The sequence below is a fragment of the Nestor notabilis genome, unplaced genomic scaffold, assembly GCF_000696875.1.
Source record: "Nestor notabilis isolate BGI_N333 unplaced genomic scaffold, ASM69687v1 scaffold23878, whole genome shotgun sequence".
Classification (NCBI taxonomy): Eukaryota; Metazoa; Chordata; class Aves; order Psittaciformes; family Psittacidae; genus Nestor; species Nestor notabilis.
Window position 1 is genome coordinate 12,812 of NW_009940901.1, and position 18,569 is coordinate 31,380.

Sequence of the window (18,569 nt, forward strand, 5' to 3'; positions counted from 1 at the left end):
TTCTTGTATTTATGCTTTTTATAATGTTCAGCAGCTTTGAATTTGAAGTTTCTAAAAGCTGTATCCAATTACAGTCCTGAATGATTTGAATAATAGACTGCCTGACATATTCCAAGATAAGTGGCTGCTACATTTCTTTGATATTAGGGTCATATACTGTACTTATCTATTTTTACTCCATGCTCTCCATTGCCTAGTAATAAATTAATTTCTCACTGTTACTTTGGCATGTGCCCTAGAGTTAAATTCATTTTCTCTCCCATTGAAGGAAGAAAAAGTTTTTTGAAGTATGACAACTATCCTCCTTATTTTTAGAATTAGTCATCACTCATTAAATTCCAAGTCCTATTTTAAGACGAATATTCCCCCATGAAGTGATAAAAGCTGTTTTTATATTTTCATTTTTTAGAAAATTAGCTGATGGTGCTGAACAACATGTGACAATAGTTATTTAACTACTGGCACACAAGACTTTTTACACTATATGGATATTATCTGAAAGAATAATAGAAGAGTTTTTAACCTTAGTGTTTAGCATTTGTTGCTTCCTGGTACACAAAACTGAGCAAAAGACCTCATGTATATCTACAACTATTATCAATGGTAATGAATGCCATGAGCTTAGATCTGAAAACAAAATATAGCCCAAAACATGTAATCACTGTCCAGGCAGCAACAATTAGGTCTTACGTGATCTGGGCTGTGTGCAGTCCAGAGAGTATGAGAAGATGTTCCAGCTGGTTGCATATTTTACCAGGAACTCAGCAGTACTGAGAGAGGCGTTTTGTAGAATCGGCCCTTGCGTGCAGAAATTGTCCACTGTTTAGCCTACGCCTTCTAGCTCTTTGTATCTAACACCTCTATTTCATGTAGCTACCTTCTGAAGAATGGGAAGAAGCAATTTAGGAAATGAATAGCGGCAATCATGAGGAAAACAAGCATGAATGTGGGAGAGGAACGTGTTCATGTATTGTAGATGATGAAAGAACTAAAGACACTGGCAAACAGAGGGTGTTCTCAAGCATCCAACGTTACCGACTGCCATCTTTAACTTACCCTCAAAGATGGTAATTCTGAAGTAAAGCAAAGACACCAAACTTATTCTTAAGCTAACCCTGTGCCAGGAAAACAGATGATTGCCTGTGTTTTGAACTATCAAAGCCATAAAGGATGGCAAAGGAGCAACTGTGGGATTGCAATCACGGGACTAACAATGCAGTTGTAGTTAAAACACAGGCTTGCCAGCTAATGCTGAATACTGCACTATAAAGTAACATGGTACAGTATTTCTGGCATTTTCAGACTGTGTGACGTGTGAATCACTATGCACCAGGCAAAGTGACTGCCTGTCCGCTTTTACTGTTCTGCTTGAAATTTAAACCACATCACAATTTTCTTAGATAAGGCTAATATCCAACAAATTATCTTAAAGTCTACCTTTTCAACACCAAATTTAAAAGCCTGTAAATGGAAAACCAAATCATCAGCTAAGATCTTTTATTTCTTGAGTCAAATTATTTGTGCAGTTCATTTATGTAAGAAGCATTTAACTTTGAAAAGGTATTGCTCCAAAAGCCAGCACAAAGTACCTTAGCAACAATTATTAAAGTTGCAGTGTAGGTTCTATATACCAGCCTCAGTAGAAACAAGGCTAGGCTAAAAAATGCCTGTGCCACAGGTATTTTTGGTTTGGTCACTCGCATCCACTTTTGCAAGGATAAGTATCCTATGTTATACCACTGCAATTACTTACTAAATTGCAAATTTAAATTGGAAAAAGAAAACAACTAAAAAAACTCACCAACCAAGAAAGAATGCAAAGTACTATCCTTTCCCCCAACAAAGGAATGCCCTCTACCTCCATGACTTTGCTAACCTTAATTATACCTATAGTTTTGAGATTCCCTAATGGAAAGTGCTACAAAGCAGAAAGCACTAACAGAATGAATCATGACACATACTGATACACTACTGATTGTAAATCTATACCCTTTTTATTTGCACTGAGGAGCTATGCTTCGTATACTCATGAAAAATTACTTCCAAGTAGCAAAACATCATAATTGGAGGCATGTATGGTAACAAACAGGCTGAGGATTAATATGTATGTGATTTTCTTGTTTATTTTTCATTGTGTAGCAACTATACGACTTGAAAGGTCTGTACAGTTTGGATATTTAATCTGTGAATTTAAGTTTCCCTGAGGAAGAGAAAAAGACTGAAAGAGAAGGTTAAAAATCCTTGAAGGCATCCAAATCAGACATGCAATATTCATACTTTTCTCCACATTTCAGAATATAATTATTACACAGCAAAAAAAGCTGCCAGCCTTGCATAAAATGCAGAATTTCATACAAGATATTTATAGGTGAAAAAAATTTAAACCCCAATCATTAATGACTGCTTCAAAAATATGTGAATTGCTTAAAGTAAGATCCCCCCCCTGCCCTGTTCATCCACACACCCCATTTTTTAAAGGCTGCTTACATCAATGATTGATGATCTTGATGGACTTAATCCCTCTAGGTCTGCTGTTAAACTTGGGGACAAAACAACTGCTGTAGGAACCGCTGTAGGAGTTGTCAGAGGACAGACTAGAAATAAAAAGGCAGTTGATATTTAACTTTAAAAAGGATTAAAATACTGGAAAGGACAATGAGCTATTTTTATTGAGTGCAAAAAGGTTTTAAGTCTTGATATAATTATTTTATCCTTGTATATTTTTTCAGACATATAGCCCCAATATTCAAAATAAACAATGAAAATATAAATAAAACTGATACATAGATGTGTTAGTTACATTAAGAGTATTTTGTCCTCCTTTCCCATTTTTTCCTCTACTTCATCCTTCAGCCTGATTCATACTATGCAGCATATTTTCATTTACAAGTTATGCGCAAAGCACTCATTAATGCAATTCTAACATGCATTGCACCCACAGAAGTAAACACAAAGAACAGCACTACAGAGCATAGCCAAAAAACAGTGTCAGCTCTACCCTACCCTCCCAAGACTACATTTTACTCTGTTCTTCAAAATTGTGATTTTTAGCATCTTATTGTAGTACCACAATTGGTTCATAAGTTGCAGAGATATTGTGCAAGTAACATCCATTAGCACCTGAGAAAATAAGCCCACTTTAACAAAAAACAAGTCCAGGCATATAACAGTTCTTAAAATAAATCTTTTACATACCACTACATTCTAAAATTTGAAACTATTTCTCAGTTCTAAACCAAACAAACAGAATCATCTCCTGTAATAACTGTGCTTAAAAATAAGTTGACAGTCTAAGCTTCTTTTTTTTTTCTTTTGGTCAGGAAGCTGGCACAACAAATAAACAGAATCAGTGTTTCACACATTTAAAATTCATTAAAATTCACTGAATTAACTGAATTGAATTTATGCCATGACAAAAATTAGCCTTTAATTAAGATACTTACAATCATCTAAATCTAAGAGAAACACGTCTTGTTTAGTTGGCGTTTTTCTATCTTGTACTGGTTTTTCTTCTTTCTGTTAAAATACATGAATATTTAATCCTTTACAGTATCAGCCAAAAAACCCAAAGTCTTTAATACTTTTCTGAAGCAAAGTGTATTTTCTCTGCTGTAAAATAAAAATGTATCTATTTTCAGAGCTCAGGATTCGGAGCATTTGCCTAGTAAGAAAGATTTCTTTGTACAGTTACACTGAACGTAAACTCCACATCTGAGTTACATTTACTCCCCTAAAACCCTTTTTTTCATTTAATATTAATAATAGTCACTACTCAAAGAAAACTTTTGGAGACAGATCAGACACTTCATTTGAGACTATTAAAGCACAGATAGAAGCTTTTTTTTTTTTAAAGACTTGGATGCTAACATCTCTGTTTCCATATGAAAAACAGGACAAAACCCATTCAGTAAGAAATTAGTGTTATTTGCTCTTATCTAGGAGTATGGAATCCTGTCCCATCATCTACTGGGTTTTTACTTAATTGCTGGAAAAATAACAAAACATTGATTTTTGTCTCCAAAAAAAGCTTCTGTTTTAAGCCTTAGGATCAAGTTCCAATACCAGTAACAACCGGCAGTACCTTAAGTAGAGTAGAGCAGTAATAAGAGTAATCTCGGTGACTTGGCAAATAATATTTCAGTAAAATTTCTTTCAACTAATAAACAGTTGCAAGCAAATCTAATAAGAGCAAGTATTCATCATACATACAGAACATGTCTAGACAGTGATGATTCAGGACAGCATTTAGTATGTCACAACGCAATACGGACTCCCACTAGGGTAGTTTAGTAGAAAGTATTTATCTTTGGATGTAGCCAGAACCTGGACACGTTACCCATTGGATTTTGTGATCATGCTGTTCCTATCCACTCTAAAGCATCCTTTGTCTGGATGGGCTGAAGAACTCCCCTGACTTTGTTCTCTCCGCCTCACTCATCTCACAAAAAGCTTTGTTACTCTTTCATAGAATAACTGCCTTTAGACCTTATGACATTGCTCTCTACTCAAGGTATTGCAAGTTATTTAAATGTAGTTACAGGAGTCGCACTTCGTGAATCTTCTAGTTTACCAGTTCCTCTTCAACAGCATGTGACAGTTAAATGCATACACATATACTGTTCTTTTAACTTTTCTAATAAAACAAGAGGCATAAATAAGTAAGTAAAACTCCATGTGCCCATCTGGGCTTCCATTTCTTGCAAGCTGTCAAAGTCTCTTCAGACACACAGGATACAAATTCATACAAGAGCTTGGATTCCTCTCAAACTCAGAGTTTGAGTGGATTAAACTCCAGAATCACATTCTTTGACTATTACCATAGAATAAAATGACTACTTCTAAAGATGCATTCCTTTTCCTCTAGTTTCTCAGCTTCAAGGTCAGTTGCAGACTAACAAAAATAACTATTTTAAACTATAAAAATAACTATTTGCTTCTGATTCTGGAAGAAAATCTACGGTTCCCTCCAAAGAACATGGAAGAAACTAGCTACTATTCTCACTGTTTGAAGCTGTTGATGTTAATGACTACAAGGTTTGACCTGAGCCAAAATGACATTGTTCATCATTTTCTTCCAATAAACCCATGGCTCAAATAGACAGTAGTCATTTATGTGATCATTACAGATGTCCTTTAGATATTCTGGGAGGAGAAGAATCTTGTGAACAGAGAAGAATGGAAGTCAGTATTTTAAAAATTATTTTTAAACCAACATACTTAAATAGTTGTTACTGTTATGGATGTTGAGTGTTTTACTATTGCTGATTTATCTGAAACACAAAACTCTTCTAGACAAAGGAAATACTACAAAATATACTTAAAATGGTGCTAATGTTATTCCATTCTTTAAATGCCTTGTCCAGAATTAGTGAGCGATTCTGCTGCAGAACCTCAAGTTTCATTCTGGTCACAACTACCAGACTTCATTTTTCTCTTTCAGTGTGACCACTGGCAAGTCATTAAGCTTCTTTAAGCTACTTCAAAAAAAAAAAAAAAAAAAAAAAAAATGAATCTATGAAATAAGGATGAAAAGTGTACTTCATAAGCTACATGTCCTAGTTGAATTACTCATGCCCATGAAGTGTCAGAGAAAAGATTTCATGACAATTCTTTCCATGAATTCCATGTCTTTTTATAGCACCATTTGGTGAATATTTAGCCCTGAATCAGGAGTCTGGCTGTTACCTGCAGCACTTTTAAAATAAACTACGTATCACAAGTTTTTTGCTAAACTACAAACTCTTCAGACACAAGAACATACTAAAAGAGAACACTGTTAAAGAAAATGCAAATACATTCATGCAGTTTCTGAACTTTTTCACTCCTTATCCCCAGTTATCCTGGGGATAGTTCTATCTCTAACTGGGATAGATAGTTCTATCTCCAACTATGATCAAGGTTCAAAGGTTATTCTTAGCCAGAATTCTGTATTTGCTGATTATTCTAGATGGGACAAGGGATTCCATTCCCTTTTATTGTGCAGTCAATTAAAGTCTATCAAAAGTGGTTCAACCACATGAGAGGCTATAGCACAAAGACGAAAATTTTGAATATGCTTCAGTTCCACCAATGGCAGCATTGCTAGGTCAAGATGTTTAAAAAAAATTAGGAGTCAGAGCCAAGAAATCCTCTTACTGTTAACCTGTTTACTGAAGACAAATAAGATAGGACATTGTATGTCACAAATAACACCAACAGTATGATCCTAAGGTCCTTTCCAACCCTAACTATTCTATGATTCTAAGATTCTATGATAATAGTACACTTCAGTTTGGTTTTTTCTGTTATTTATTTTACTATTCTGTTGTAGTTATTAAGTGAGTGGTTACAAAGCTTGATATAGAAAATGCATTTTTGATATACTACATAATTCATCTTTAAAAATGGGGAAAATCCTTCAAGGGAATTTCTTTGTTATACTTCAAAACAAAATAAAATGGTCCTAAGATAAGGGACAAGTACAGAATCATTACATCAAGGGAATGCTTGTTAAAAAAAAACTTCCACTGCACACTAGCAGAATATTGTACTTACACACATCAGTTTACTGTAACAAAAAACCAAAAGAAAAAAAAAACCTCCGACCATAAACCAAAAAACTCCATCAACAAACAAAAATCCCTACCATCTGGGAAATGTAAACCAGCATGCTAACTAAATCAATATAAAGCTAATGTTAAAGTATAATCACGTCTTATTTTCTACTTCAGTCAAGTGTGTCAAGCTTAAGTAAATACTCAGCTACTTATATGTGTATGCATGCTACACACACACATAAATACACAAATATTTTCATATTTATATGTCTTTTTCTAAATATATGAGTCTACACATATTGTGCGTAATTCTGTACGAAACACCAAAGAAATCGATTTACAGGAGTCTTGCCTATTTCAAACATTATTTTTAATTCGCTTTTTCCAAGAAAAGAAAATTGATTGGCTTTCTAGGAATAATAAGTAGCCAATGAATGCAACAAACACTAGCAACAGATATTCCTATTGAATAAAAAAGGCTCTGCATTCTAAAGCAAGACAATAAAAAGGCTCTGATGTGTCTGGCATTGCTTTGGAACATATTTTTTCATCTTTTTTCTTAAAACTAAGTCTACAGTATAACCCAAACAGTTTCCTACCAAGAGAGCCCACTATGGGAAAAGAATACTAAACAAAGAAGTTAAGCTATATTCCATCAAACATTTCTCCATTTGCAATTCATCTTGGTAATAGAGATAGAACCTGGTAACTGCATATAGGACTTGAAACAGGAGATTTCTCTTGCTCAATGCATAATTCATGTGCTCCGCCTGCAAAGTGTGTAAAATGAGAATTTCACACCGCAGCATGAGCCATGGAGCTGCAGAGAAAAGGCAGATGAAATCATATTTTGCTGTGCGATTTTATTTCTTATTCTCCCAATATTTATACAAAACCATCACTGACAATCCAAATGCATTGACAGATCACCCACTGTTTCCATTGTGTTAGCACTTGAAAAGAGATCAGGCAGAAAGATAGACAATTTGTTTTTGTATATTTTTTAAATAGTGGATCAGGTTTTTAACAGCTGAGTGACTGTATTATACTTGTATAAGGAGGTCAACAGTAGCTGATTTTAAAATCCCACTGTAGAGACACCTACTTATACATGCATGATCTGAAAATCTGCATTTTAGCTCTACAGTATTTATGCTTACAGTATAATATGTATCTGAACACCTCGAACTATCCATATTTCAAAATGATATAAAACACTGCAGTACAAGAGAGTGACTTTTCTATTCACTGCAGTTCAATTACAGTGAACACAACAGCTTTTACAAAATGATTCTTTAAGAAAAAAAAAAGGAAAACAATAATATATGCAAGAAAAATAATCTGAAGTTTTTGTAACCAATTTTAATGCTAGTATATGCATGGATGTATGCACAAATTAAGCTCCCATGTGAAGTGTAATTGAACCTTTTTAATTATGAAAATTCTGCTGAACATGGCAATGGTACGCAACAAAACATACAGAACAGTAAACATCACCTAATACATCAGCCATGCAGCATACATCATAATGTGTGGCAAACTGAGAAACAATAAAAATAGAGCCTACTAACTACTCCTCTTACCAATATGAAATTCAAAAAATAATTAGTTTTATTTAAAAGGAAAGGAAATGCTAATGAATCATCTCCCCATATATACTGACAAAATTAAGAACACCCTGTAGCAGAATAACAGAAGAAATAGCTTTTCCAGTAAAAATCTATCATAATAAAAACATGTGTTTCTGAAAGCCTGGCTGAAACCATCTGCTTCCTGGGTGGCCTGGAAAGAAGCAGAAAAGTTCAGAGATTTTCCTGTAAATGAAATGGGGCTTTGAGCAACCTGGTCTAGTGGAAAGTGTCCCTACCCATGGCACAGGAGGTGGTACTACGTGATCTTTAAGGCCTCTTCCCAGACAAACCATTTGATGATTCTATGATCTCTAACGCTCTTCACAGATCATTATCAATTGCTTCTTGATCAAGTAAGATTTCAGGACTACCGCAGCTTTCTTTCTCTTCTCTTAAAATCCAAGGGCTTGACAATTTTCCATTCACTTCAACAACACAATCCTAAGCTTCTTGGACATCTTGTTTCTCATATTATTCAGTGTATTTAACTTAACGCATTCTCGACTGCTGTTTTAAAATACAAAAAGTTTCCTTATGCTAGTAGTCCCCAAATATCCCATGAAAGAACTAGGCAGTTTAGGTAACTGTAGAGAAAGAAATCATGAACAATAGCACTGATATCCTGAGAAAAATGGACAATACAGCTGAGGGCAGACATTACTCTCTGAACACGGTGTTGCACTGGCTGCTCAAAACTAAGCATGTCAGGGTACCTATTACTTTCTGGTGAAAAAATACTGTGCTAATATGAGAAGCTGCAAACTGTTAGAATTAATTAACATCCCATCTAGTGTCAAAGGAGTTTATTCTGATTAGAATTTTCTTTTATTCTGAGAAGAATTTAGGTTGTATTTGTTGTGCTACTATTTTTTAGCAAGATCCAGTTTGCCTACCCTACTAGAAAAAACTCTGTCATAGATGAATTATCCAGTGTGGTACTTGGGCAGGAAACAATGATCAAAACATAGAAACACACCTCCATTTCTCAGATGCTACAGTCTCATTTCATCTTTTGTTCTACTTAGTGGAAGAAGGGAATATATTAAAAATTAGGGTTACAACACAGAGTTCTTACACAGACCTATAAAGTTAGAAAACAAAGATCATGGGCAACATTAGTTCAAGATTTAGAGAAACAGAGAACCTTACTTCCGCAATTAAAAGAAATGCACACTGAAACAACTTAATAAAGTTAAAACCTTCCCTCTTTAACTTTTCAAAACACACCTGTCCACCAGCTTCTACAATTGTATCAAGTGCAACAAACAATGACTGTTTTGACTATTCTTCATTCTATACAGTAATCCTGAGTGAAATATCTTGGCTTTATTAAAAATCAATTTTCAAAACCACATATTGGTAGTAAAATGGAAACTTCTGAGCTACAATTTTATCCTTTTTTTTTAAAAATAAAATACACAGAAAGAAACGCACAAGAAATATTTGATAACAAAGGAGTAAGTTTCAAAAATTCTTTTGTTATTCTACCTTTACAGATTAAGCATAAATTTCCCCATTTAATTATTTTTTAAATGAAAGGCAGAGAAACAGAAACCAATTCATGCCATAAGCTTTTGCTTTATAATGGTAGCTTGAGTATAGTGAGCTTTTAACCTCCTTTTCTTTACTAAGGTAAGGAATTAAACCTGAATTGACACATGAATGGTTCTGTTGAGTATTTCTGCTTATTCAAACATTTCCAAATCCAATTTAAAAAAGATGCATTTGAAAGTTTGCTACTTCATCAATGTTGTAAGAAAGGTAATACAATTTGAAGTAATGCAACAATTTTTAAGCTTTATTCCTATCAGAGACAGCGAGCAATAAAAAGTTCATTACTCTTAAGAATATTAATTCTATAATTTATGTACACACCTCAAGTACAGATGCATTAATTGCACCACTTTCAATTTTAACACGAAATTTTAAAAGCAGCTAGTGGTTTTATTACAATGTCTTCAAGCTCTCAAGAAACAATATACTAACATTTGTTTCTTGGTTTTGCTCACTGTCAGATGGAGGTCCTCTAGTAATCGTATGTCAAGATAACAATCATCCCAAATCAGGATATTACTTTTGCAAACTACCCTGCTTTCACCAGTTCAACAGTAACATAAAAAAATTAATTAGGTTCTATTATTCTTTATCTATCTGGAGTAAAAATATAATGCAATTAAAACTGAAATATGCTTTTAATTTTAAAATATTCTTATTTGCTTTACCTATCAAACTACTTTGATATTGGTCTTTCTATAAAAGGTCAAAAATTTTTTTCAGACATTCTGGGTTTTTAGATAGCCATAAAACCACTACCATCTCCATTCCTGCAGAAAGAAACACATATGGATTGTTAAATGCATCTTCCCATTATTGGATAGGATATAAAAAAAATCCCTTATTTTACCTTACTAGAAGTAGTACTTCTAGATTTTTCAGGCTCAGAGTCACTTTTAGAATACGATCCTGACTTGGAGTCTGAAGAACTTTCTTCTGATGAAGCAGATTCCGTATCAGAGGAACTAGATGTGGTTACCTTTTTGGAGATGCCCTTTGTTTTCTTTTCAGTGTCCTCTGAATCACTACATATTAAGAAAAAACTACTTAAGAGACATGTAAAACCACCAAATGAATCTGCTTAGGCAATATACTATGTTAACATTTCAAAGTTTTTTTAAAAGAATTTTAGATCAGTATTTAAGATAAAAAGCTCAGCTACAACGTTACACAATAAATCATCGCATATAATCTAAACCAACAAAACAGCCAAACAAAAACGTGAAGATATTAAATATTGAAATTATTTGCATGCAGTGCTTGTGACATTTCAGAAACACGGCAGACACCCTTTTACATAAATAAATTTTCAGACTATTCCACCTGTGATTAACAGAATCTTGATGGTTTATAAGATGTTTTTGCAAAGTAATGTTGGTTTAAAAAGAAAAAAAAAATCAATGCATTGAATTTATTTCTTCATTAATTCTTCTAAATTAAGCCCCCTAGAAATAAGACCCATAGTATCTACAAATATTTCAACCCATTAAAGGGTTTATACAGAAGAGCTATTACATTCTGACATCTCTGGTCATATTGAGTACCTTACAGCTAATGGACTTCAGAGACACTGTTCTTCCCACAGTAAAGTTCTGTTCACCCTGGCAGTGCTGGATTCTGTTACTCTATGCTAATAGCTACAGAATATTGTTAAAATCTGCCTCCTTTGCTTCTAATAACACTATAATTGCCAATTATAGATCACCATTTTGTCTTGGGTGGGGGGGAAGCTACTACCTAGAATTATCGCAAGAAATGAAAATTGTTCCCTAATGATTATCATGAAGCAGGTAAATTAGTGTTGCATATAGAAAAACTCCCTCTGTTCTTGGCGCTTCAGGCACCCATTTTATACTTCCAAATCAGGTGTTTCATATACCACCTGATTTAGCTACTGCCCCAAGACAATAAATTGGTTACTAAAGTGCTTGAAGGGTAACAAGGTCAACAATAATTAAACAAATCCAGACCACTCAACTACTAAGAGTCCCTCTGGACTCAAATTAAGCCGTTATGCATTATTGCTTAGCGTTAGGAGCAGTACAAAAGAATGTACTATGCTGCATTACAGTTTGAGATAGCAATGTTGTAAAAGGGAAAAAGACAGAGGAGGAGAACTGAAAACATGACAGACAGGAAAATAGTTAGGGCAATGCCTTCACCTCCCAAGAACCTTTCAGGACTGAATTGCCTAAATAACATTTAATCAAAATTATTAAAAGTCAGTATTAACATCTAACCCATGCTAATATTGCCTCCCCATGTAACTGAACTTGAAATCGACCCCACATATTCTAGTGAAAAGCATTATATTTGGAAAACAGCAAACATGAAGCTGCCAAAGCTAAAACTGAAAGAATACACACTTCACAAAAATAGTCCAGTGTAGCATATCTGATTATTAAAAATATGGTGAAAAAACAGGTACTATCAAAATTACATTTAAATATGACAACTTTTAAAAACTTGTTGAGGTCAATGAACTAAACATAAAAATTCACTAGCTAACACTATTTAAATTCTCTTCTTCATGACGTGTAACACAGGTACTGACAAAATTATCTAAATTTCTTTCATTGTCATTGAATTGAAACTGTAGTTGCGTTGCCAAATAAGTTATTGTGAACACATTATATAAATGCAGTAAGCTGGTTTTCAACAATTCCTATTTAGTTTATCTTTAAAATTAGATGTGAAGATTAAAAATGTTACTTTATTCTACATCAGCCAGTTTTGATAGGTAATCATTGTTTACCTTACTGCTTAAAATTTCAGATGTTATTCTAATAAAAAGAATTTACTGGTAACTAGCTCTTTAACTTTGCGATGATGAAAAGCCTGTATTAATTTAACCTACAGATTTCATTTGTTCTGAACAGGAAAAACAATATAAATCACTTTTAAAATCATTAAATCCTGACTTAAATTAATAAAGTCATAATTAGGGCATTATGCTGTGTTTGTTATGGAAGTGCCAAGGCGAGCTGCTTTAATTACTGTCTGTAATAAAAGGAGCAGAGTGTGTACTGCGCCCCAATCAGTGCTGTCAGCCACGACTGAGCTGAGCTGCAAACTCATCAAGTGAGCTGGCAGCAGACTACAGAGTAAAGGGCGATCATGTCTGCAGAGGCCACTTGCTGACAGCAGTGGAAGAAACAGATTCACACAATCCAAGGTATTAGCCCCAATTACTCAAAATTTTAATGATACTTTAATACATGATAATGTTGTTGATAATGGCCAATCTCAAAAAGCGCTAACACTTAAATATCATGACCGTTTCCCTTCACAGCCCTTGCCTCTAATATTTGGATCATAATCTTTTTAATATAACATTATTTAGAAAAATCAATTGTCTTAGTTATATAATGGCAAAGTGTTGAAGGACTTAATTTTAGCTCTCAGCAAAATTGCTGCAAAAGGTAATTATGTGTTTCACACAACTGTTTGATCACTTGCTCAGCCTCCCAAGGTTACATCAATTTTCAAAAAGCCACCCAAGATTTTACTGAAGTCACAAATTAATTCCAAACATAAGAGTAGTCTGATTAATATGAAAGTATGAACCCTGCTCATACACTGAATATTACTGACATATTCTGAAATAGGAGACATCACTCCTTGGCCATTATACCCTCAAAAAAGACTAATCAGCCGCTTAGCAGACTGTTTACAGGAAGCATGCTTTAACAGCTGATATCACAAAAAATTAAAACCATAAAAATGTATACCTACCTTTCATTAGCAGCTCTAGATGTTTTCTTTGCAGTACTTTCTTTGCTGTCTGATTCACTGTCACTTGATTCTTCACTAGGAGAGGAACTTCCACTACTCTCACTACTTCTGCTTTCCTCCTTATCATCTTCTTCCTCACTTTCACTACCAGTCTCACTCCCTGAAATAAAAACAACTCTTACAATTTTTTTCTTAATATGTTACCTAAGTATTTTAGGAATCCAAGTTTGTTCTAAATAAAACAATGTTCTTACGATCCAATTGGAAGCTTTAGCATTATTTATCCTGTGTCAAAAGCAGACAGGAGACTAACTTTCTCCTAATGTTTACAGAATTTTAAAAAGGTTAAAACCCTGTCCTCTTCAGCCTGTGGTATTATACTTTATCAAATTAGAAAGCCCAATAATAAATTAATTGCATGTGGTTCTTCAAAATTACATAACCCTGTCAGGAGTCAGAGATGACCTCAAATTCTCTAATCTATACATTCACTTCACTGCAAGATTATCTTTTCAACCAATTGCCTAATTAGATAATCTGTTCTTGAATACTGATAGAGATGACTGAATCACTGATTCATGAATTATATAGTTACCAAATATTTAAATATCTTAAGTGAATATATTCCTATCTTGCTTCAGAGACCATTAATTTCAGTGACACAATTCTTAAGCGCTTCTTCTGTGTATTTCCTCAGCTTAGAAATGAGAGGGAAGAACCTCTATGTTCAGATTTTAAGGTGTCCTTCTTCCATTCAATTAAATGCTAATAATTCTTCTAATGCTAAATATTTTGTGTGCCCAAAGTCTGGACCTGGCAGAATGATGTTCTTCATTACATCTGCACTGTATTACACCTACTGAAATGGCTGTCTTGGGGAACTGCCTGTGTGGCATTAAGATACCTGGAGATTGGTCAAAGGAACCTTTGCTCACTGAACTTAAGCAGCAGCTGTCAGTTATCTTCTCCATCATCACTCCCATTATAATAAATAGAAAACATTGTGTCGAACTTGAAAGCAATATGATAACACAATTTACTGAATAAACCCCATGAAAGACTACACAGTTAAACAAGTTCGGCCATTCATTTAACACAGCAGCACATGCTATCAAAATAGTACTACATCCATGATGAAATTCAAAAAACATCCAAGACTTACAGTTCCCAACAACCAAGCATATAGGGAATTCTTCCCACAAAAAGTTAGGTGCATTTAGTTTTACTTGGAGTTACAAACTCCCATTACTCTTACTAGACTCAAAGCAGGATGAAAATAATGAAAATAGCATGCAAGCTTTTTTATTTGGGAAACAAAGAAAAGTCCAATTCATTCAATAAACGCACAAGACATACCTGTATTAGTTATTGCTAATTTTGCAGTATTGCTAATACATCACTGTATTTACTGTAGCTATGTATACGCTCATTTACAGTGAATGTAAATTTTTGCCCCTGCTTTCCTGGTTTTATATACAGCTCTGAATTTTTTTATATTTTTTTTTTTTTAACTTTTTCAAATTCTTTTAAAGTAGTGGTCAGTTCTGAAGATACAGCTCTCCAGGCAGCAGAGATGCGAGTTGCTTTCCAAATATCTACCTGATGAATTGGTACCAGCAGACTCATCTTCCCCCTCTTCTGATTCAGAGTAGAACTTTTCAGTAGCTTTCTCTTTCTTTGGTTTACCTAGAATTCCAGTCCATTCCTTTGCCTGTAAATGTATTTCAATCTAAGTTTATTTTTACCACCAGCAATACAAAAAGATACACAACATGGCAAAGAAAAACACTTGCAGTAGTAGCATTCATCAGTTCCTAAATAAATCCTCTAAACAAGTGAAGAGAAACTTAAACTTCTCTTACTTTCCACAATTAGGAGAACCAGAAGTTTTGTATATACCTATAAAAGGTGGGGTACGTCTATTAGCGAGTGTAGAAAAAGATTTACTAAGGCAGATTAAAAGCATCAGTAATCATAAATAAATTTCTATGCCAAAAGAACCTGAAACCTGAGAGTTTTATCTCTAGACTCAGCTGAGTTTAGTCTATCACTAGAATGAAGGGTAAACATGGCTAATCACCACCTTTCTAATCCCAAATTTTCAGGGGAAACAAAAGTGGACCCAATAAGCAGCAGACGTTACAGCAGCCACAGAGGAATTGTATTTCACTTTCTTTGCAATTCTCCAAATAAAAGTAATTCTTACCACCAACAGAACACCAGAAAGTGTCAATACTTCGGCCATACTTTTTGTCTTTCTGTATCCCCCTGTACTACTACAGAAGCAGAACAAAGACTTAGGCTAGGAAAAACACCTGAACAAATAGGCATAAAACTATATATGGTGTCTGCTGTGATCTGGAATAAGACTAACTTTTGAAAGAGCTTCCTCTCTAACACCAAAAGCTGCTAACGCTTTGTGATGTTTCACCCATCAACTGGTATTTTAAAAGGCCAATATTCTTTTGGATGTAAATGACAGTTTAACTCAAGCTTCACTTGCATACATTGTGGAGGTACATGCAGTAAAATTAATGACAATGAAGAGACTCTCCAAAGAAAATACCTGGGGGGAGGAAAAAAAACCAGCCCAAAAAGGAAAGGATCTTCATGTTTGTTTTGAGATTTAAATGACTGGAGGGAGATGTTTTCTATTATGTTGTACATGGATGTTACTCCAGTTGATCAATTTCCTGCAATACATTTTTTGGGTTTTTTTGGGGGAGGGACAAAGGCACCTTTACAGGTTCTTTCATGCCAACCCTATCATTTATAATTCCCCATTTGAGCTGAGTGCCTTCATATTTTTCCCCTAAAAGCTTTCAGAAGTTTGTACACAAATACCTCTTTTCCTAAGAAGTATCTAGGAAGGTGGAAAAGTAATAAAGTACAAAGGAGAAATGCTTGTTTTACCTACACATTGCTGTTCACTGGACTCAGAAAGTCCTACGTGCTTTTTAGAATTTTCTCTACATTCTATGCCTCATGTCTTATTTGCAAATTAATTCATGTGCAATTTACTGTAGAAGTTGGTTCATGACAAGGACCAAGTGCTTTTCTGGGTACACCTATTGCAATGACATACCTCTGGAATCACACTATATTCCAATACATTCACATTTCTGTTACTGTTCAATAGCTTTCACTGACATTTAGCAGGACTCTGGAATCTGATGCATAAATCACAGCTTTGGTACCACAACATGACTTTACCTCAGAATTACAATCCAGTAACAAAAAGGTATTGGCAGTAAGAGACCAGCTGTGTAATGTCAACAAGTGCCTACTGCATTAATAGGTGACACTCTTCCATTATAAACTTCTATTATAAACATTCATAATTATCTCCAGATGATCTGAAATGTAAACACTGCTCTCTTCCAAACATCAGATTTCCAAATATATATAGTTTCCTTCCCTGCTGCTACCTTTTCTTCATACTACCTTTTTTTTTTCCTGTTTAGACTTGGATTTGTACAAACACCTCCTACTTTGGTAGGAGCTACATTCATCATTAACAACAACTGACAAACTACAGCACAGTAAACAGAGCTATGAAGAACAGAGGTATGAAATCAAAAGTGAGACAGAGGGAGAAAAAAACCCACTTAATCCACAAGCAAAGCAGAAGCGGCCTAGAGTTGATCCACTTCTCCCACTGAAACGAGCAAGCACTGTACATGTTTCCAAGCTAAAATAAGCAACACAGATACTCAAGTGCATCAAAGTTTTTCAGTACAGCATATAGATAGTATTTAAATACTTGTATTTTAGTCTAATACTCTATATTGATGAGTGCCTTCTGGCAAAGTGAAACTGCTTTTAATGATGCTGACGTACCGACTCGGCTATTTCAACGTTTCGGACGGAGGGGTCAGGTGCCACCTCCGGCCAGTCAGACAGCTCCAGGTAGCCGGTAGCTTGGCTGTTCAGTGTGTGAGACAAAGTGCCAAGCTGGAAATGATCCCTATCTATTAAAAAAAAAATGGGGGAGGGGAGAAAGACATAAACACCATGAGCTCTACCACAAAGAGCAATCTTAATCAGGACTAAAGGTAATTGCCATTGTATTACCTCAAATGTCATGGAACAAATATAAACTAGGAAGCTCTTCATAGGTCAAAAAACTGATTTCAGTCCATAGATTACAATAATCTCCCCCATAATGGTCAATAAAAAAGCTAATCAGTCAGTGTGTTTAGAGGTGTTGCTCTGAAATGTAGCTTCTCTAAAAATTACTTTACTGTGAATATTAAGAATGACAGCACAGTTAAACAATCCATATACATGTCTTGACACAAACACATCCAGAATTTTAATAGTTTTTCTTCAAAATGGAGCTCCTTTTAGAGCTTCAAAACTGGGACTAAGTATGAAGATTTAAATTGCAAACCATCACAGTCACAGAGCATTTTTAATTAAAATAACCTGATAACCTTTTAATTTGAGATGACAGACAATGGGTCTTACTTGTAAAAAGACATAGAAAATGCACAGGGAAAATTATGACTTTGAAGAAAAACAACAAAAAACTAATCTATTGAGATTCAATTTATTTCAGATTCTCAAAAACATTTGCAATACTCACATTAACAATCTTCTATTAAAGTCCAGGTAAAAGACTAGAGCTATTTTCCTAAATTGAGGAATCATTTTCCTCGAAAGAAACACCTTCTGTTATTTAAAATCCACATGAGCAGAAATGGTTCAGTTTGTCAGGGTTTATCATCAGAGAAACACACTGTGTTTGTGCCATGTAAACCTTGCTTGCCGAAAAGCAAGTAAGCAGAGTGAGTACCCTTGCGTATTAATCATTTGTATTTGCTAAGTAACCTAATTTGTAAGCATATTTGAAATAGGACAGGCTGCCACATTCCTTTACACAATGAACATTTACCAAATGATTTTGGCATTTATACCTTTAAAAGGAGACTCAAGCAATGGGGCAGGTTTCTGTGCCAGAAATATTTTTTTGGCATATTTGCTTAAAGCTCCACTCTTCTCATTCGGAACAATAAGCTGCCTAATAAATCTTGTACGGTCTCTGATGTCGTAGCTTTGATCATACTTGCCGAGATTTAATACGTACTGGGTAAGCAATTTTGTCTGTGGA

At 34.6% G+C, this 18,569-nt stretch overlaps 1 protein-coding gene across 1 annotated transcript in view; it reads right to left on the reverse strand.

Annotated features, from left to right (window-relative positions):
- Positions 1-2,472: 2,472 nt before the first annotated feature.
- The window catches only part of LOC104399758 (AP-3 complex subunit beta-1-like), a 49,345-nt gene continuing 33,248 nt past the window's right edge, over positions 2,473-18,569 (reverse strand). Inside the window, exons 10-16 of the mRNA XM_010020616.1 lie at positions 18,376-18,562; positions 17,297-17,427; positions 15,056-15,167; positions 13,457-13,616; positions 10,572-10,746; positions 3,444-3,516; positions 2,473-2,594 (exon numbers count right to left, since the gene is read on the reverse strand). Coding sequence (XP_010018918.1) covers positions 2,473-2,594; positions 3,444-3,516; positions 10,572-10,746; positions 13,457-13,616; positions 15,056-15,167; positions 17,297-17,427; positions 18,376-18,562 — 960 coding nt within the window. The remainder of the gene's footprint in view (positions 2,595-3,443; positions 3,517-10,571; positions 10,747-13,456; positions 13,617-15,055; positions 15,168-17,296; positions 17,428-18,375; positions 18,563-18,569) is intronic.